The sequence below is a fragment of the Muntiacus reevesi genome, chromosome 3, assembly GCF_963930625.1.
Source record: "Muntiacus reevesi chromosome 3, mMunRee1.1, whole genome shotgun sequence".
In the NCBI taxonomy this organism is placed as follows: Eukaryota; Metazoa; Chordata; class Mammalia; order Artiodactyla; family Cervidae; genus Muntiacus; species Muntiacus reevesi.
In genome coordinates this window covers 170,760,512-170,782,921 of record NC_089251.1, presented here as the reverse complement: position 1 = coordinate 170,782,921, position 22,410 = coordinate 170,760,512, and the positions used below count along the sequence as shown (strand labels likewise).

General features: G+C 39.5%; 1 protein-coding gene across 3 annotated transcripts in view; it reads left to right on the top strand.

The window, feature by feature from the left end:
* The window catches only part of CCDC170 (coiled-coil domain containing 170), an 89,012-nt gene that overhangs the window by 10,781 nt on the left and 55,821 nt on the right, over positions 1 to 22,410 (top strand). For 2 of the 3 annotated variants that reach the window (XM_065931109.1, XM_065931110.1), the window contains exons 2-3: positions 16,859 to 16,987; positions 19,409 to 19,665. In XM_065931109.1, the coding sequence (XP_065787181.1) occupies positions 16,859 to 16,987; positions 19,409 to 19,665 (386 nt within the window). Of the gene's footprint in view, positions 1 to 14,204; positions 14,293 to 16,858; positions 16,988 to 19,408; positions 19,666 to 22,410 lie in introns of those variants that run through there. The other variant, XM_065931111.1, reaches the window with a different exon arrangement.

Here is a 22,410-nt window from a genome sequence, read left to right as displayed (position 1 = left end):
CCTCAGGTGCTCAACGCAGACACAAAGGCTGACGATCAACAGCAGAGAAGTGGGGAGCGTTTGTCGTATCTACTGCCTGATTTTCCTAGAGAGACAGGACCAACCTATCCATCAGTGCCCCTGGGACCACCATACTTTAAGGGACCCAGGAGAATGTTTTAAATTCTTTTAAAATCAGGAGAGGGAGAAAAAAAATAACTTTTAAGTTGAGAAAATATTTTAATGTGTAATATTTTGATATGTTCATCTTCATGCCAGTAGGTTGTAAAATATAGTTTTAATATCTGTATGGAGGAAAGAGACCATGAAGGAATTAACAAAAGTGCACTGTTGGTGTTTAGGCGCTAAGTCGTGTCCTACTCTGCGACCCCATGGATTGTAGCCTGCCAGGCTCCTCTGTCCGTGGGATTTCCCAGGCAAGAATACTGGAGTGAGTTGCTATTTCTTCCTCCAGGGGATCTTCTCGACCCAGGTATCAAACCCATGTTTCCTGTGTGTCCTGCATTGGCAGGCCGTTTCTTTACCGTTGGGCCACCTGGGAAACCCATAGGACCCACAAAAGTTAGTGGGGTTATGTGGGGAGATGAAACTGTGTGTAGAAGCATTGTATAGAGAGCATTGTTAAGCAACACGAAAGGTGATAGTAAGACAGATAATAGAGCATATTTTCCCCAATATTACTGATACGATTGACATACAGCAGTGTGTAAGTTTAAGGCATACAGCATAATGACTTGACTTAAATATATTGTGAAGTAATTGCCACAATAAATTTAGTTAAATTAACACTCATCATCTTATATAGATACAAAAGGAAAAAAAAAAAGAAGAAAATGTTTCTTTCCTTGTGATGAGAACTTTTAGAACTTTTCAATATATCATACAGCAGTGTTAACTATAGTCATTATGTTGTATATTATAGCACCAGTATTTATTTATCTTATAACTGGAAGTTTGTACTTTTTGATTGTCTTCATCCAATTCCTGCACCCCACACAACTCCCGCCCCCTTCCTCTGGTAACTGTAACTCTGACCTCTCTCTTTTTAATGAGATTTTTGCTTGTTTTAGATTCCACATATGAGATCATACAATGTTTGTCTTTCTCTGACTTATTTCACTTAGCATAATGCCCTCAAGGTCCATTTATGTTGTTGAAAATTTTCTTTTTTTCTGTGGTTGGGTAGTATTTCATTTTTAGATATGGATATATTTAGATATATTAGATTGACTAAAAAGTTTGTTTGGTTTTCTGTACTATCTAAGGAAAAACCTGAATGAACTTTTTGGTCAACCCAATGTAGTGAAAGTTGCTTAGTCGTGTAGACTCTTTGTGACCCCATGGATTGTAGCCTGCTGGGTTCCTCTGTTCATGGAATTCTCCAAGCAAGAGTACTGGAGTAGATAGCCTTTCCCTTCTCCAAGGGATCTTCCCAACCCAGGGATCGAACCCGGGTTTCCCGCATTGCAGTCAGATTCTTTACCATCTGAGCCACCAGGGAAGCCCCAAAATATTGGAGTAGGTAGCCTATCCCTTCTTCAGAGGACCTTCCTGACCCAGGAGTCAAACTCGGGTCTCCTGCATTGCAGGCATATTCTTTACAAGCTGAGATTCCAGGGAAGCCCCCTAGTTATAACTATATCTAGCGATAGAGATGGATATAAATATGTCACATTTTCTTCCTTATCCATTCATCCATTGATGGATACTTAGGTGTTTCCATGACTTGGCAATTGTAAATCATGCTTAGAAAATTTTATCTTGAAATTACTTGCTCCTTCTCTTAAAGGTTGACATAAAATAATGAATATTGAACTGAAGTCCAGCAAAATTTAAATCTCCCTATGACAGTTTTATTGCACTAGAGAATTGCTCTTTTGGAAAATGGGTTGAACTGTATTTCAAGTTCCTTCTAAGGCAAATATTCCTCAGGAGCCAATTTGAATAGACAACTTGTTAAAAGTTTTAAGCACACCACCCAGCTTTGGAACTGAAATATTACATCTTGGAAAAATTTTCACTTTAAGATAATTTATGAAGTATTTGATAATAGATAGAGTGAAAAAAATCCCACTTGAGAAGAAGTTTAAAATCATTAATATGTGAAAAGATAGATAAGATTCTGATGAATAAAATGTCCCATCTCTTTGTCAACAGAGGTTTTCATTTCCCCAATTCCACTCAAGGAAGCTATTCCATATGTGACAGTGTTCCCAAATCTGCATTCATTATGAGCCTTGACAGCTACACCTAATACCTCCCATGGAGCTCCATCCAATATAAATGCTGAGAAATTGTTGTCACTTAAAATAGGACCTGAAATTAATTAACTTGCCTGTGGCTTTCTTAACTAAGACATTATTTTGTAATGTGAACAGATTAAAAAAAATTCAAAGGACTTTCACTTCAGTTAAGTCACTCAGTCGTGTCCGACTCTTTGTGACCCCATGGACTGCTGCATGCCAGGCTTCCCTGTCCATCACCAACTCCCAGAGCTTGCTCAAACTCATGTCCATCGAGTCAGTGATGCCATCCAACCATCTCATCCTCTGTCATCCCCTTCTCCTCCTGTGTTCACTCTTTCCCAGCATCAGGGTCCTTTCCAATCAGTTCTTCGCATCAGGTGGCCAAAGTATTGGAGTTTCAGCTTCAGCATCAGTCCTTCCAATGAATATTCAGTACTGATTTCCTTTAGGATGGACTGGTTGGATCTCTTTGCAGTCCAAGGGACTCTCAAAAGTCTTCTCCAAAAGCATCAATTCTTTGGCTCAGCTTTCTTCACAGTCCAACTCTCACATCCATACATGACTACTGGAAAAACCATAACTGACTAGACAGACCTTTGTTGGCAAAGTAATCTCTCTGCTTTTTAACATGCTGTCAAGATTGGTCATAGCTTTTCTTCCAAGGGGCAAGCATCTTTTAATTTCATGGCTACAGTCACCATCTGCAGTGATTTGGACCCCCCAAAAATAAAGTCTTTCACTGTTTCCACTGTTTCTCCATCTATTTGCCATGAAGTGATAGGATAGGATGCCATGATCTTAGTTTTCTGAATGTTGAGTTTTAAGCCAACTTTTTCACTCTCCTCTTTCACTTTCATCAAGAGGCTCTTTAGTTCTTCTTCGCTTTCTGCCATAAAAAGTGGTGTCATCTGCATACCTGAGGTTATTGATATTTCTCCCAGCAATCTTGATTCCAGCTTGTGCTTCATCCGGCCTGGCATTTCGCATGATGTACTCTGCATATAAGTTAAATAAGCAGGGTGACAACATACAGCCTTGACATACTCCTTTCCCGATTTAGAACCAGTCTGTAGTTCCATGTCCAGTTCTAACTGTTCCTTTCTGATGGACATACAGATTTCTCAGGAGGCAGGTCAGGTGGTCTGGTATTCCCATCTCTTTAAGAATTTTTCACAGAGGACTTTATATTAAATGAAAATATAAGCTTATAAATTGACTAGACCCAACCTGTACAGCATATACGAACTTGTAGAAAGCAGAAGGAATCTTCTTTAACTTTATTTTTTATTGAGATATAGTTGATTGACAATGTGTTAGTTTGTGCTGTTTGGCAAAGTGAATTAGTTATATCATACATATATACACTTTTTTTTTATACTTTCCCCATAAAGGTCATTACAGAGTATTGAGTAGAGTTCCCTGTCCTATACAGTAGGTCCTTATTAGTTATCTATTTTATATATAGTAGTCTGTATATGTCAATCCCAATCTCCCAATTTATCCCTCCCTCCTAGGAATCTTCCAAAAAGTGGTTGGAAGGAGATTTATGAATTTATCAAAGTTAAATTTTGTGAACTTATCATTAATTTTGGAAATGCAGCTCTTTACTACCACAACCTGAGTTGCCTTGCAGACCAGCAATATTGAACGAAGTTCAGAAGAGAATTCAATTTAGGGAGCAATGATTGCATGTCTCTATGTGACGATAACATAGTGATGAACAGTATGGACTTGCGAGTCAGATAGGCTTTGATTTGAATTCTGGCTGTGCCATTTCATTCATTCCTTCATTCACTCTGTGATTTTACTGACACCCAGTCACTGGGGACACAGTGGTGAACAAAACAGGCATTTTCTTGCCTCTTTGGACCTCATAGTCTAGTGGGGTTATAGATGTTAAGTAAGCAATCATAAAATAAATAAATAATATGCTAAAAAAATCATACAAATAAATAAGTTAATTTGGTGATAACATGAAGGATAAGTATTGGGTAACATGAGAGTGAATAACACAGAAAACTAATTTAGATGGAGGCTCAGGGGACATGGACTTAAAGACTGAAAACAGGCTGGGTAGAGTGAGCCAGAGTAAGAGATCAGAAAGGAGAGGGGAGAAGAGGAGAAGGAAGGGGAGGGGAGGAGAAGAGCCAGAAAACACAGCTGTGAGATTCATATCAAATGCCTTATCTTTGTACTGAAATTCTTTTTTATGCAATGTGGGTAGTTGTAATAGCTTCACATGGTTGCACTTGGGGTTAGATGACATTGTATTTGAATCATGCTTAATATAGACCTAGCATGATGAGTGTTTACTGCCTGGTGGCTATAGATAATAATGCCCTCACGGAGTTTATATTCTGGTGAGGTGATCACAGCCACTTTAAGAATGGAAATAAGCAGAGAGAGGCTAATAGCTGTTTGAAGAGTTTCAGAGAAAAATTCTACATTTACGCTAATTTTGGAAATGATGTTTTAAGTTACAGTCACAACTGAAGAAAAAGGCAAGACAAAACATCTCAGTGTTTTCTGATTAATAAGTGAACGTAAGTGACATATATCAATGAGGTAACAGACTAAAGATGCTGCAGTGTGATATTATACAGTGTGGATTAATGTAATTTCCCATAGGGTCCAGGTAGCATGTAAGTATAGCTGTTACACAAGGGAGTGGCTACAAGCTTCTAAAGACAGGATGAGTTAGAGAAACAATTGCAAATTTATTCACCAAGATATTTTCTTAACAAGATAGAGAAAAATTACAAATTAGATAAGAGGGGATCTTCACCCTAATAATGATTGAGCATTGTAATTTTGTTTCCTTCAAGATAAGCATTTTTTTTCAGATGTTTTAAACATTTATTCTCATCTGACAAAATGTGGATGAATAAATAATTCCTGGCTTTTCTTCCCCAGTATATCTTGGTCAACTCTATCCTCTCCCTCCTAGTTTTTTTCTGAAACTCTTATCTGTTCTAGGCTGATCTCTTGGCATGGCTAATTTTAAAAATATGAGACTTGTTATTTTCCATTTTTACAAGAGATGAGTGAAAGTCCACCTATATTTGTTCCAACAGGACCATTGTTTAGCAATAATGAGAGTCTCTCAGTCGTGTCTGACTCTTTGCGACCCCGTGGACTATACAGTCCATGGAATTCTCCAGCCCAGAATACTGGAGTGGGTAGCCTTTCCCTTCTCCAGGGGATCTTCCAACCCAGGGATCGAACCCAGGTCTCCTGCATTGCAGGCAGATCTTTACCAGCTGAGCCACAAGGGAAGCCCCTATTCTCACCTGATAGGACATACTTCTACTGATCTCAGCTGGAGGCTGGGTCCAGATGATAAGTTTTAATACAAGAGGTCTCAGGAATGTGTTTCTGATATTAACTAAGTTGATGTTGTCAAATGACATTCAGAGGGTTGACTGAAGAAGCAGCATTCATTCATACGCTGCTCTACTTCAGAATTATCCCTGGAAAATAAAAACTCAGGCGAGATGGCTAATTGGACTCCATTGTTTTGATTCTGCTACTGAGGTGCTTTTAGTGAACAAAGGCTTGACATTATGCCGTTCGGTTGTTCCACGGGTTTGGATATTTGTGATTTCTGGTAGTCAGCAACTTGTTTGCTTTATCTTGCGGTCCTGGTAGATCGTGTGATTCAGGTTGATCTACTTGGAAGAGCCAAGGTAAACTGATCCATCCCTAACAAGTGCTCCGTACCAGGAGTAAACAGTAAGTCCCCTACTGCAAACCTTTAAGTTATGAACTTCCAAAGATGTGAACATGCATTTGCATGTCCAGTCATGTAAGTTAGTTCACCTACAGGCATTGTCACATGTGTGCATCCTCTACAAGTGGGTTTCAAGCCCAGGATGTCTGAAAGCAAGTGCAAAAGCAGAAGCGATGTCACTAGTACTGCTGTACTTTTCAAGGTACTGTACTGTAAGATTAAAGGTATTTATTTTTTGTGTTTGTTTTTTTAATGTATTATTTGCGTGAAAAGTGTTATAAACCTATTCACAGTACTATATGGCCAATTGTGTTAGTTAGGTACCTAGGCTAATTTTGTTGGATGTATGAATAAATTGGATTTAACAAATGTGATTTCAAAATGAAACTCCTTCATATGTAAAGGGTTTATGGTACATCCAGGATACTTGCTTCCTCTTACTCGTTCTCTCTTTTAACCTTTCTTTCCTGCCATTTTCTTACTTCCTTTTTTGTTTTTCTTGTTTTGGCATTGGTAGAAAATAAACTTGAGATTTTGGATGGAAGGTAAAGTCTTTCTTTAAGATCTAGACGTCTGGTAAACTGTAAAGATTATAGGAGATGCTAGTGGAATGGGGACTAGCCTTTATTTTATGGTCTTGCCATGGCTTCAGTTCAGTTCAGTTCATTTCAGTTGCTCAGTCGTGTCCGACTCTTTGTGACCCCATGAATCTCAGCACCCCAGGCCTCCCTGTCTATCACCAACTCCCAGAGTTTACTCAAACTCATGTCCATTGAGTTGGTGATGCCATCTAACCATCTCATCCTCTGTCGGTCTCCATCTCCTCCTGCCTTGAATCTTTCCCAACATCAGGGTCTTTATATAGCTGGGAGAGAGTGGTATGGTCAGATGGGAATTTTGACTGGTCAGGTCCTTCCGAATATTTGCCGGAGGGAATACCAACTTTGAAATGGCACCTATGAGAAGAGTGAGAAGATTACTAGGAAGGTGAATACATTGTCCATTAGTTGATTTTATTGGTGGTCTCCACCCCTCGTTTGATCTTCCCCAACCTGCCTCCTGCTGAGTTCTTTATTAGGGATGGTATGATGCAGGTCTTGGGGAGGAGAGAGGGTTGAGATTAGGAGATTCTAGCTTTAGAAAGGAAGGGCTTCCTAAACAGGGGTCTTTCCACTCTAGACTGTCCTCTAGAGCGGGCTGAGGACATCCATGTCATCTTCATGATAAGTAGTGAGAGTTGCTAAGCATTGCAGTTTCGGATTTGAAATCTGCCTGTAACCTGATTTATTCTGGACACAAAAGAGAGAAAAATTCCTTCTAAAAACTTACTGTAGATCTTGCTTTGTTGCCTTGCAAGAATTCTTACAGGGAGGTTAAAAATTATTTGGTTTCTTCCTAACGTGAAACCTGGAGAAATTACATGTTGCTAAAGTATCCCACTGTCTTCTCGTTTTTTACAAAATTTGTCTCTGGGGAGACTTGGTTGCTTTCAGGAGTGTGTATGCTGGAAGTCGTGGCTTCCTTTTAACCAAAGAAATGCTGCTAGGGATGATGAAGTAGCATCATTTTGCTGAATTTTCTCTGGGCAGAGCTAAGGGTCACCACAGACGAGAGAGCAGGGATGTAGTGCAATGCATATGTTATTTAGGTTGTTTTTTCTTTCTAACTCATCCTTTGTTAGTTGGAGATCTTTTTACAGTTAATAAAAAACATTAAGAATCATTGAATTCTTAAAAAAAAAAGAATCATTGAATTCTTGTTTTAATCCTTGAAGATACTATTTTGGCTATAACATTTTATTATTCCATTCATTTTTGTGGTGAACTTCCTGTCCAAGATGTAGTCAAAACTTTCTTGTTGCATAAAAGATGCATTCCAAGCATTGCTGGAAATTCAGTAATTCTTCTTTCTACCTCTGCTGTCTTGTGCAAGCCAAGGTTCAACTTCAGGGTTTCCCGCTGCCTCTGCAGCTGATAAAGAATTTACATGGTGTTCAGCTTCTTAAATCTAAAGATTAGGATGTTAAAACTGAGAACGTACTGAATTGGACTCTTTAAACATGCTTTCAGTTGTCTTTTACTTAATTAAGAAATAATTTTAATATTACAATTGCAACCACTTTACCTTTAAAAATGAGAAGATTACACATGAAGCTGTAGTTTCTTTTGTCAACTACCGCTAATCTCAATCCCCTTCCTCCATTCTCCAGAGGTAATTATTAAATGCATTTGGTGAGTATCTGCCAAATCATTAAAAATACTTTTTGTGTTCATACTTATACCTATAGAAAATATTTTATTTTGTTTAACACTTTTAAAATTTTCCTTTTTTTTGCTTTTTATTGATTTTTATTCTTTAAGCCAATTTAAAATAACATGTATTTTTAAAACATAAATGGTATCATACTATTAGTTTTGTTCTCTGATTTACTTTATTTGACAAACATGTTTTTGAGGTCTATCCATGCTGCTTGAAATAGATTTAGTTCAGTTCTATTAACTGTTTTCTAGATTCCCATCTTATGGATGTACTATTGTTGACCAATTCCTATATTGATGGACACTGTGAACCATGAACATTCATGTAGAATTACAAGTAGAACTGTGTGTTCTGGGGTATATGCTGAAGTGCCTCCTGCAGTGTCAGGAATATTTCATATGCACATTCATTAAATGTCCTTTAAACATAACTTTTAAATTAAATAGCACAGAAAAGCAATTATTGCTTTCAGATCTACTACCTGTTGTTTGCTGTTTGAAAAAGGAATTGCCTTTTTAGCCCTTAATTGCCTAATTTTCAGATGAGGGTATAAGAACAGTCTCTACTCATAGGGCTGTTGTGAAAACTGAATGGGGATAGTTCCTGGGTCAGTGAATATTAGATATGTAGATATATATCTAGTATATATAATTACATATTTAATACTTGTTAGAGTTACATCAGGATTAGTATTTGAAGCAAACCCTCAAAAAGTTTGGCATCTAAGTTTTCCAAACTGCAGTCCTTCCCATCCATGAAAAAATGATTTAGTTTCTTTTAGTGGAGCTATAGTATTAAGAACATTTTGGAATACTGTATTCTTTTCAATAAAGATATTGAATTAGAAGGGTTTTTAAATGATACCCAAGAAAAATGTGATTAGAGAACAGTGTCAAAACAATAGATCAGCTTTTCCACAAAGCTTGAATTAATGCAGGTATGTCTTTCTCCAAAATTTGTTCCACAACTGCGAAGATGATGACACACAGATTTATTTCCCGAATTCCATACCCATCACACTGTCCCTGGCAAGCACTTAGGAAAACCCAGAAACCAAATGCAGATGTAAGAAAGAAAAGCAGGAAAGTCCTTCAAAGTCTGGAGAAGAACAGATAAGTAGTCAAAATTGGCATTGGTTGGAGAAATACAGTTTGTTGATGATGTTTAGTCACTAAGCCGAGTCTGACTCTTTTGTGACCCCAGGGACTGTAGCCTGCCAGGCTCCTCTGCCTATGGGATTTTTCAGGCAAGAAGAGTGGGCAGTGGGTTGCCATTTCTTTCTCCAGGAGCTTCTGGATGCAGAGATCGAACCCACGTCTCCTGCGTTGGCAGGTGTATTCTTTACTGCTGAGTCACCAGGGAAGCCCTTAAATACAGTTTGCAGTACTTAAGTTACGCATCGTAAATTAGGGAAGAAGTTGGGGAGTAGGGGAGAGAGTCTTAGCGAGGATTGCTCACTGGGGCAGCCCTGGAAGCTTGAAGAGGAAAGGGGCGAGAGAGGGAAGGTGGTAGAAAGAAAAAGAGAGACCAAGGAAGCATTCCCCTGTGAACGTGCCTCAGTGACACAGTTGTGCACTGTGGTATGGAATAATGCTGGAACAAAGAGGAGACTGGTCATGAGATGGAAAGATAGGAATGGATTTAGGTACTTTTGTGTGTCAGAGGTAGGCAGTGATTTTCTTCACTCACTCTCTTTTTTTTTTTCCCTGTCCACGGGAAAATAAGACAGCTAAGTACCGTAGAAGCAAGACTGGCCCAAGTCATTGTCCTCAGGCCGGATAATTGGACACGTTGTGTACCAAGTTATGAATAAGCTGATCTCTTCTTTTTGCCTTTGAGCTTTGAAACCATCCTTTATTCTGAAAAGCCAATGAGCCACCCTGCGAGGCAATTTCAATCATTATCATAATATCAGTAGCCGAATCAAATCAGAGGTAGTTGGCTTTCTAAAATTAATGTGAAATTGCTTCATGGATTGGCTGGGAGACCTAATAACTTAGAGTGTCCTCATATGAGGACAAATGGGTGAGTTTTAATCTTGCCACTTTGAAATTAGGGTAAAATTAGTTTTTTTGTTAAAGAGAAGATTATTTAATATTGATAGAAAAATTTTCCAAAAATTTTATTAACTCTAGGGAGGCTTAATTAAAAGAGCAAAACCCTGAGATGTCTGGCCTCATGAACATTTCCATCCCTATGCTACTGGTGTTTCTTTGTCCCGGTGTTCTCCTTAAAGACACTGCTTGGCAGAATTTGTGATTTTTGTGCATTCTTGTCCTTGTTCCTTTTTTTTTTTTCCTCATTTAAGGGGAAGATATTTACTCTGATTATGAAATTAATGCACAGTCACTGTAAAAGACTTAGGAAATATAAAAGTGTAATAAAGAAGAAAATAAATGTGGTTCTATGACTGAAAGATGACCTTAGTAACATTTCTTCCCAGTAATTTTCTTTTCTTTTAATTATGTTTAATTATGTAATTAATGCATAAATATACCTTCTTAAAAAGAAACCAAAGCCATGCCTTTCCCCAGCTCCAATACTACTGTCAGCCTCAGAGATAAGGATTGTTATATAGCTGATGTGTGTTCCTTCAGACCTTTTTTTTCTTCTGTAAATATATTTGCAGAAAAGACAGTGCTTTCCCTCCTTGTCTGTTTTATGAAGGAAAAAAAAAGTGTCAAACTATGGATCTATACTTTCTTACTTTTTTCCAGTGGTGTATCTTGGAGATATGCTTATGCCCAAACATACAGGGCAATCGCCTACTGCTTATTGCCTAGTATTCATAGTATGGGAGTGCCTTTTTCAACAGTTGCCTTGTTGATGGGAATTTGTATGTTTCACCCCTCCTCTCTTTTTTGTTATTACCGATAATGGTGTGATAAGCATCCTAAGACCTACTGTTATGCACATATATGACTGTTCTTCAAGGGGAGATAATTGAGAGGTAGAACTGCTGGGTCATAGTGTTTACATTTAAATTTCCATAGATATACTGTGATTGAGGAGGCATCCAGAGGGCTTAACCAGCTTTCTTTACATCTGAGACCAAGTGATACAGAAAGGTTGAAAATTAAAAGCTGGAACAGAGGTATGTATAGTCAGATACAAACAAGAAGAAATTCGGGATCTTGATCTCAGTACCAGAAAGGGCTGAATTATGAGCAGAAACAGTTAAGTGAGATAGATAATGGCACATTATGGTGCTACGTGGTATAATTTACAACAACTATATGCAATTTCTGAATCTTTGTAGCAAGTCAAACAGTACTAGTTTCCATTAAGCATGAATACAAGTGCTGCAAAGTGACAGAGAATTACAGTAGCAATAAGAGCCTCTAACTCACTTTTCTCGAGCCATGATTAAGTAAAAGGATAGAAATAGATAAGACTAGAAATGCCTGATTAAAAATGATGAGCAAAGTAGAACGAATTAATACATATTGAACTTGAAGCTCCAAGGATAGAGATGATACCTTCTTTTTATTTTTTGTAGTACTTGAAAAGATTTTATTAAAGTGCAGTTGATTTACAATGTTCTGTTAGTTTCTGCTATATAGCAAAGTGAATCAGTCAAACATATACATATATCAACTGTTTTTAGAGTCTTTTGCTCATATAGGTCATTATAGAGTATTGAGTAGACCTCCCTGTGTGATACAGTAGGTTGTTATCTATTTCATACATATAGTAGTATGTATATGTCAATTCCAATCTCCCAATTTATCTCCCCACACTTTACCCCCTGGTAACCATAAGCTTGTTTTCTCCATCTGTAACTATGAGAATATACCTTCTTTTTATTTTATTTATCTATTTATTTTGGCACTGTCCCATAACCTGTGGGATCTTAGTTCCCCAATGAGAGATTGAACTCGTGCGTCCTGCGTTGGAAACGTGGAGTGTTAACCATTGGACAACCAGGGAAATCCTGCATCTTCTCTTTAACCACCCAGTGGATGTTCATAAAACTGAACACTCGCAAAAACCTTGATGAATTCCCTGAAGTAGAAACAATCGAGACCAGGAATATGGTGAAAATGTGTCATGGCTGGTCTAAGAAGGGCAGTCTTCCAGTTTGAATGGACCCAGTTCTGAATGGAGACTGGTCCATTCCACTGGTGTACCTGTGGATGTCAGCCCAGAATGAAGATGGGTTGTCTGAGCATATAGTGTGATAAAAACAGACATCGTAACGAATCCTGAGAACAGAAAGCCACAAACACAGTGAAGTGCTTAAAACAACTTCGGTCAAAGGAGAAACTCAGTGCACAGCAAAGGAAACTATAAGCAAGGTGAAAAGACAACCCTCAGAATGGGAGAAAATAATAGCAAATGAAACAACTGACAAAAGATTAATTTCCAGAATATACAAGCAGCTCATACAACTCAATACCAGGAAAACAAACAACCTAATCAAAAAGTAGGAAAAAGACCTAAACAGACATTTCTTCAAAGAAGGTACAGATGGCTAGCAAACACATGAAAAGATACTCAACATCGCTCATTATTAGAGAAATGCAAATCAAAACCACAATGAGATATCACCTCACACATGTCAGAATGGCCATCATCAAAAAGTCTACAAACAACAAATGCTGGAGAGGGTGTGGAGAAAAAGGGGCGCTCTTGCACTGTTGGTGGGAACGTAAACTGATATAGCCACTATGGAAGGCATTATGGAGATTCCTTAAAAAACTAGGAATAAAACCACCATTCAGTTCAGTTCACTTCGGTAGCTCAGTTGTGTCTGACTCTGCGATCCCATGGATTGCAGCACGCCAGGCCTCCCTGTCCATCACCAACTCCCAGAGTTTACTCAAACTCATGTCCATTGAGTAGGTGATGCCATCCAACCATCTCATCGTCTATTGTCCCCTTCTCTTGCCTTCAATCTTTCCCAGCATCAGGGTCTTTTCCAATGAGTCAGTTCTTCACGTCAGGTGGCCCAAGTATTGGAGTTTCAGCTTCAACACCACTCCTTCCAGTGAACATTCAGGACTAATCTCCTTTAGGATGGACTGGTTGGATCTCCTTGCAGTCCAAGGGACTCTCAAGAGTCTTCTCCAACACCACAGTTCAAAAGCATCAATTTTTTGATACTCAGCTTTCTTTATAGTCCAACTTTCACATCCATACATGACTACTGGAAAAAACCACCATATAACCCAGCCATCCCATTCCTAGGCATATACCCTGAGGAAACCAGGGTTGAAAAAGACCCATGTATCCCACTGTTCATTGCAGCGCTCTTCACGATTGCTAGAACATGGAAGCAACCTGGATGCCCATCGACAGATGAATGGATAAAGAAGTTTGGTACATATACACCATGGAATATTTCCCAGCCATAAAAAAGAACACATTTGAGTCCATTCTGTTGAGGTGGATGAATCTATAATCTATTATACAGAGTGAAGTGAGAAAGAGAAAGATAAATATCCTCTTCTAATGCACATATACGGAATCTAGAAAAATGGTTCTGAAGAATTTATTTACGGAGCAGCAATGGAGAAACAGACATAGAGAATAGACTTATGGACATGGGGAGAGGGGAGGAGAGGGTAAGATGTATGGAAAGAGTAACATGGAAACTTACATTGCCATATGCAAAATAGATAGCCCACGGGAATTTGCTGCATGGCTCAGGAAACTCAAACAGGGCCTCTGTATCAGCCTAGAGGGATGGGATGGGGAGGGAGATTAGAGGGAGGTTCAAAAGGGAGGGGATATATGTATACCTGTGGCTGATTCATGTTGAGGTTTGACAGAAAACAACAAAATTCTGCAAAGCAATTATCCTTCAGTAAAAAAATTTAAAAAAAGAGGAGAAACTCAGGCTAAGCATAAAGAACACTACGTAAAGGTCTATGGGACAGAGAAGGAAGGGCTAAGAGGAAATGAGTAGGCATAAATAAATTCATGTGTTCTTCTTTGAGTTTTCATATTGTTTTTCCTTATCCTTGTAATCCTCTCATGCTGCTGTGCATTTCTTCTCATTTCAAGCTACCTCTGAGTGTCTTGAGGGAATGATTTCTGTGGAATACTCCCTAGGTAAGCTCCGTGTCTGACCCAGAATAGGCTTTTCGTAAACGTTTGCTGATAAATAGTCTCGAGTCTGCTGGACTTTGAAAGGTGATTTAGACGCAGCAACTGTCTTCTAAGGGCTTCCCAGGTGGCTCAGTGATAAAGAACCCTCCTGCCAATGCAGGATTTGCAGGCTTGATCTCTGGGTTGGGAAGATCCCCTGGAGGAGGAAATGGCAACCCACTCCAGTATTCCTGTCTGGAAAATCCCATGGACAAAGGAGCCTGGAAGGTTACAATCCATGGGGTCACAAAAGAGTCAGACACAATTTAGCAATAAAGGACAACTGTCTTCTAAACTCAGTAATCAAGGGTCTTCCTCCTGGAGGCCCTGCTCCAGTGTTAGAGGTAATAATATCTTAATGTGTAGTTTCTGTTGCCTATGAGCATGTGAAGATACTAATGTTTCTGGTGGTACTCTGCGTTTCATTGTAATCTCTTCAAATAAAGGTCCACTTCTGAACTGTCTCAGGGGCTCTTACTATTATGGCCAACAGACACAATATTTTTCATGAGAAAGAGATATAAAATTGTAATATGACTATGTAACATCCTAAAAAATTCATGTTAGTCAATGAAAGAAATAATTGTCATCATTGAGAAACTTATTTCCCTAAGGAACTTTAGAAAATGGTGTGCCAGGCATGCTATAGTTCAAACATCTTGTGAGTGACCTAGGTCCTCACATGTCCTGTTTTGGAAACATGGCTGGAGTGGTTGGTGTGGAGAAATTCCATCTGAATACTGAGTGAGGCTGACAGGATGTGGTTCTCTTCATAGATGCAGTTAAACACTTTATGCTTTCACCCCAGGAGTACATACCTACCATCTTCTTGGGTGTGTTGTGATTGGCAAACACTGCCTGTTACTAAGTGCGCTGAAGGTTTTGTTTGGCATCTTGTGCATCGAAACACACTAGTCATGACAACGCTTGTTATGAAATTCAGGGCTTTAAGGTGACTTTTGCATTCATGAGTATTTCCAAACAGTAGTCTTCAGCAGTTCCGTAGCCAGGCAGAGTCATTAGCAGGTTTTACTGATGTGGCCCCTGAGGACACTAGATATTCCAGGGAAACCCTCCTTTATATGACCTCTTTCATATTCCTTCAAAAATGAATGGCTTTCCTGTATGTCTTTCACAAAGACCACAAGCCCTGGAAACTTCATAGAAGTGGGTGTCTGTCCAAACTCGAGAATAATTCTTGCAGGAGGCAGATGTTATGGCACAAGCAGGACAGGAACAGAACCAGAGGTTACAGATGCAGACCTACAGTCCAAACCCATCAAATCTCTTCTGCAGATGTGTTTATTGGGATCGTATTTTTTTTTTTAAACATTTAAATTAGTTGCCCAGTTGCAAAACCTGGGACTTTTTTTTATTACTTCAGAAAGTCTGGATAGGACTTCCCTGGTGGCTCAGTGGTAAAGAATCTGCCTGCCAATGCGGGAGACACGGGTTCGATCCCTGGTCCTGGAAGATCCCACGTGCTGTGAAGCAGCTAGGCCTGTGCGCCACATCTATTGAGCCTGTGCTCTAGAGCCTGGGAACCGCAACTACTGCAGCCCCTGTGCCATAGAACCCTTGGTCTGCAACAAGAGAAGCCACTGCAATGAGAAACCTAGGCACTGCAACCAGAGAGTGCCCCCTGCTCGCTGTGACAAAGACCCAGCACAGCCAAAAATAAATAAATAAAATTTTTTAAAAGTCTGGATGTAGGACTTGTCTTGAAAAATTAGAATAATCAGGCCGTGCTGAGATCCCTATTTTTGCACTGGCAGCCATCGGTGGAGCTGGGAGCTCTTCCCTTCTGGGTGGAGAACTCCAGGTACCACCACTGTCTCTGGTCTCAGGCATTCGTCTGAGTCAGCTTCATGATCCCAAGACAGGTGATGAGATTGAAAGTAGATGGCATTGTGGGTAATTATGAGGGAGACAGACTTCTACACGGTCTCGTTGATAAACACTTTATTCAACAGCCCAGAGATGAGTTGATAATCTTTGTAGCCTGGAAACAGAAGAACTATGAAAGCTGCCTCAAGGTTAACATCTGGTGGCTCTTTGTCAGTTCTATCTGTTCTGGTCAGAGGTCAAATAGCACTGGAGTAGGGTGGAAGGAAAACTCTGTAAAATGGCAAAGGCCAGCTGTTCACACAGCTTGTGGGATCTTAGTTCCCCAACTAGGGATTGAACTTGTGCTCCCCTGCAGTTAAAGCACAGAGTCTTGACCATTGGACCACCAGGGAAATCCTGGCAAAGGCCAACTCTTATTAAATGCCAACCCCCGCTACCATCTGGGGGGAGCTATCATTCATTCTTGGGGGACCCTATCGTTTGTTCCCAGGCTGCCTCCTCCCTCACTTAGAATTTTGAGAAGGAGAATGAAATAATCTGAACCAAACCCTTCTCTGAGCAGCGTTTCCAACATATTTGGATAACAAAGAATGCTTCTGTACTAATCTTGCTTTGCACAGCTGCACGGAAAAGATTGTTTAATTCTCTTCTGTATGTTTTGTCTTTTGGGGAACCCTATCAGGAAGCTTATGATCATCTCTTGGAAGCCCCGGTCACTCGGGAGCAGTTAAACCACTATCGGAATGTGGCCGAGGCTGCCCGGAGTGAACTTGCAGCAACGCTGGTCAAATTTGAATCTGCTCAGTCTGAGGTGAGAATCTGTGTCTTCATTACTCACAAACAGGCCTTGTTAGCTTCCCGTGGAGCGAAGCAGAGTACAGACGTGATTAGAAACAGGACAAAGAGACACGGGCAAAGTTTGTTCTCTCTTTCTCTTACTGTGCCCCAAACCTCTGGCTGGCTTCCCTGGTGGCTCAGTGGTAAAGAATCCACCGCCAGTGCAGGAGAGGTAAGCCTCGGGTTTGATTCCAAGGCCAGGAAGAGTCCCTGGAAAAGGAAACAGCAACCCACTCCGGTATTCTTTCCTGGAGAATCCCATGGACAGAGGAGCCTGGTGGAGTCCATGGGGTTGCAGAGTTGGAAGCGACTGAAGCGATTACTAGTACCTTCTGGTTGGGGAGAATTCCTGAAAGGCTGTGCATTTGCTGGGCTGGGAGGTGAGGTGACCTGGACTGGATTCTGGCTCTCAGGGGAGCTGTCCTTCCTTAGAGCACATGGGGCACCTGGGGACTTGGGGGGCCACTTGGGCTTTGGAGGGCTCTTAGCATCCCTGGGAGAAGCTTTCTTTAAGGTGGATTGCTTGCAATCTGCAGTTCTAGGGACGGAAATCTGCCTCCCTCTTTTGTGGTGGTTCCGCTTGCCTGAGGAAGGTTCTACGAAGGTAACCAAGATCCATCTACCCTCGGGGCTGGATTTGGTCTGTTTTGGAGTTTCTGGGAGATTCTTGCTAGACTCACCGTGCTTATAGACTAGTGGCCCCGAGGAATCCTAGGCTTGCCTGTGCGGTAACTGACAGTCTCACTAGACTGTCAGGCTCCCATTGAAAAATGAGTTGATAATGTGTGTGTATGTGTACGTGAATAAATGTAGGCATGCATACTCATAGTTCCAAAAAGTATAGTAGTAGTAGTGTAGTATAGTGAAAGTCGCTCAGTCACATCGGACTCTTTGCAACTCCATGGATATCCAGATGGGAGTGGATGTTGGAGTGAGTTGCTATTCCCTTCTCTGGGAGATCTTCTCAGTCCAGGGACTGAACCCGGATCTCCTGCATTGCAGGCAGATTCTTTACTGTCTGAGCCACCAGGAAAGCCCTTCAGAAAGTATACATGTTCATAAAGTTTTCTAATGGAGTGGATCTGATATCTTATAAGGCACATACTGTGTTCAGCATTCTAGTGTGAGAGAAAAGTTAATGTGTTCTTTTGTATAAGTCCTATAGTGATTTTCCTTTTCTTCTATATTTTTTTCAGAAATCTTTATATTGTTTTTCTTTATCCCTCTCAATAAATGTCCAGAAGGCTGGGAAAGAAATTCTGTAATATATTGAATAGTCTGTATTGACTTGTGAAAGGGTCGTGGCCATGAAATTACAAATAGCCTACCTGTAGCTTCCTTGTTTCAGCAGCAGCAGCAATAGCAGTAATACAGATTAAGAAAATGAGTTTTCATTGCAAAATATTTTATTCCTTTTTGCAAAATACACCACACCTGTCTCGTGAGTGAGACTCATTCATCACAGGACATTGCTCAATAGTTTTTTGCCCGGAAACAGAACTTCCATAAGACCCAGCAGTCCCCCTGCTGAGCATACACACTGAGGAAACCAGAATTTAAAGAGACATATGTACCCCAGTGTTCATTGCAGCACTGTTTGCAATGGCTGGGACATGGAAGCAACATAGATATTCATCAGCAGACGAATGGATAAGGAAATTGTGGTGCATATACACAGTGGAATATTACTCAACTATAAAAAGAATACATTTGAGTCAGTTCTAATGAGGTGGATGAAACTGGAGCCTGTTATACAGAGTGAAGTGAGTCAGGAAGAGAAACACCAATACAGTATATTAGTGCATAAATATGGAATTTAGAAAGACAGCAGCGAACAATCCTATGTGCAAGGCAGCAAAAGAGACACAGATGTAAAGAACAGACTTTTGGACTCTGTGGGAGAGGGCAAGGGTGGGATGATCTGAGAGAATAGCATCGAAACATGTATATTATCATATGTATTTTACATATGACCAGCGCAAGTTTGATGCATGATGCAGGACACTCAAAGCTGGTGCTCTGGGACAACCCAGAGGGTTGTGTGGGGAGGAAGGTGGGAGGGGAGGTTCAGGATGGGGGGGACACCTGTGCACCCGTGGCTGATTCATGTCAATGTTTGGCAGAAACCATCACAATATTGTAAAGTAATCATCCCCCAATTAAAAAAGAAAAAACATTGCTGAGTAGTTTTTTGAAAAAGAATAAGAGGGCCCACTATTTAAGCCTAATTTCCCATCTGGTAATACAGAAGCAAATATGAAAAAGGAAAGTAAAGTTGGCTTAAGTCATGAATAAAAAACTGAAATTTTAAATTATGATTTGGGTTTTTTTTCAAGATATTTCAAACTTATATCCTTGAAATCTTTTCCCTCTTTTTACTTCTTTTCCATATCAGCTTCGAGAACTGCGATCCAAGATGCTTTCTAAAGAAGTTTCCTGTCAAGAATTGAAAGCTGAGATGGAGAGCTACAAAGAAAACAATGCCAGAAAATCGTCTCTCCTCATCTCTCTGAGGGACAGAGTTCAAGAACTAGAGGAAGAATCAGCGGCTCTCTCCACTTCTAAAATTAGAACTGAAATCACAGCTCAGTCTGCAATCAAGGAGAACCAAGAGTTAAAGAAGAAAGTGGTAGAACTGGACGAAAAATTACAGTAAGGATATTTCAGTATACTTCTCAATAGCAGGATATGCCTTTGAAGGTACTAGCATTTTGCATTATTTGGCCCTGAAACTCAACTTGGGAAAAAAAAAATCACACACACACACACACACACACAGACACACACACACATATATAATTTGGAAGATTTCCTCTAAGTAGAGGTTTAACTGGAGGTTGTGGAATAGTACACAGAGGGAGGGGTTTATTCAGAAGCAAGTTATAAAAATACCTCAGAAGCCCAGAACGCCCCAGACCACCCTTAACACTCCTCATTAAGTTTTATTGCTGGTTTATGCAGAGAACTCAGGAAATCTAGGTTTTCTACATGTAGTTCTGCCAAAAGGTGATTATTGAGATAAAATTGGGAGCTAACTGTTCTTAAAATATACTTTATAATTCTGTGTATAATAACTTAAATCACTTTACTAATAAAACACTTGGTATTTATTTTACTTATTTCATCTTAAAAAGTTTAAAAACAAAAACCCAGTGCTTCCAGCTCCTGTCCTCTTTCTCTCCTTCCCTTTAGAGCAGAATTCCTTAAACATGTTTGTATGTACTCACTGTGCCAATTTCTCTCCTGCTTCAGATCTACTCCGCTGAAGCCACTCATTAAGGTGACCAGTGACTGCACACTGCAAATTAAATGCTCAGTCTTACCTGATCTTCCAGTGCATCAGTCACTAGTTGGTTTTTTCCCCTGAACCACTTTCTTCTTTTAGCTTCCAGGGCACTGCGCAGGCCTGCTTTTGATCTTGCCTTCCTAGCTGCTCTGTCATGATCTCTTGCTTTATCCTCATCTGCTTGACTTCCAAGTATTGGAGTAGGGCTCAGTCTTTGACTGTCTTCTTGAAAGTGAAACTCTCTCAGTTGCGTCCAGCTCTTTGTGACCCCATGGACTATACAGTCCATGGAATTCTCCAGGCCAGAATACTAGAGTGGTAGCCTTTATCTTTTCCAGGGGACGTTCCCAACCCAGGGATCGAACCCAGGTCTCCCGCATTGCAGGTGGATTCTTTACCAGCTGAGCCACAAGGGAAACCCAAGAATACTGGAGTGGGTAGCTTATCCCTTCTCCCTGGGATCTTCCCGATCCAGGAATTGAACCAGGGTCTCCTGCCTTGCAGGCAGATTCTTTACCAACTGAGCTATCAGGGAACTCTCTTCTTGTTTCTATCCAAATCCACTCTCTCAGTGCTCTCATCCAGTCTCATGACTTAAAGTCTGACCTAAATGCTCATGACTCCCATGTTTCTTCATAAAACCTGCATCTCTTATGACTTGCTGGGCATCTTCACGTGGATGTCCAACAGGCATCTCAAACTTAACATGTCCAAATTAATATTTCCACAAATTTGTCCTGTGGTTTTCCTAGTCTCATTGAATGATAATTCCATTCCTCTAGTTGATCAGGGCAAAAATCTTGGATCATCCTTGCTTTCCTTTCCTAGTTGCTTCAGTAAATCTCATCATTTATCTCTACCATCAAAATAAATCTAAATTTTTACTACTGTCCATTGCCACTAATCTTGTCTGCATCTCCAATTTTACCCCACTCCCCCTAAATGTTTCTTACTCCTTTTTCTGCTCTTTCTCTTCAGCCCTATAATATACTATACATTTTTCATACATTTATTTTTTGATTATTGTCCATCTTCCCAATTAGGACATAAGTCCCATGAGGGCAAGGATGTTAATCTCTTTCGTTTACTACTGTATCTTTAGCACCTTTAACAGAGCCTGATGCATAGTAAGTGCACAATAAATATTTATTAAACAAATGAGTAATAAGATGATATAGTTATTTTAGGAGAGTTTTTAAAGATATAGTACAGTGTCAAAAAGAAAATTACTCAAAACCTTATGATTCCAGAAAAACTATAGTTCACAGTTTGTTGAACAGATATTCAAACAGTTGTACTTAAATGACATCATGTAGTGAAATATTTTTCCTGAATAATATGCTATAGATACTAAAAATATCTTTCATGATATCATTTTTTAATGGCCAATAATATTCCACTGCATGTTAATATCATAATTTACTTAACCAGTTCTTTTTGTTGTTTCCTTTAGACACTTAGGTTAGTTCCACTCAAAAAATTATTGTAAACCAAGATGCAATGAGGATCCATATGTGTTCATATTTTCACATTTATATGATTATGTCCTTATGGTAGATGCCTGGAACTTTGTTAGGTCAAAGTGAAATGCAAATAGAAGTGGTAATAGTTTAGAAGTTCCTGGAATAGAGAAGTAAGATTGAAATCTTGGAGTAAATGTGTTGAATCACATACATAAATCAATCAGAACCATGGCATTTACTATGACTTTCAGGAGTTAGAGAGACTGAATACATACTACCTTTCATATGCTGAAAGTGAGAACTCAGAGATATATTGATGTTGGTCTTTTTTTGTTATATATTTTTCTAAATAGAAATATGGCATGATTTTGAGTATATGCAGTTACATACTTTGTTAATCTTTGAATTGTGTGAAAGAGTTTGCAGTACCATTTGAGTGTTGTTGTAAACACTTAAAATGGTAAAAAGGGAAAGCGATAATCATGTTTATTATCTAGGGTACTAAAAATGATGACAAATTATTGAAATAATTCTAATTTGCCTTTAAAATATGTCTTTTTTTATGTTCTCTTAGTCTTTAACCTTTAAAGCATTAGAAATAGACCATGCTATTTCAGCAAACCCACCTGAGATTTGAAATAAAATATT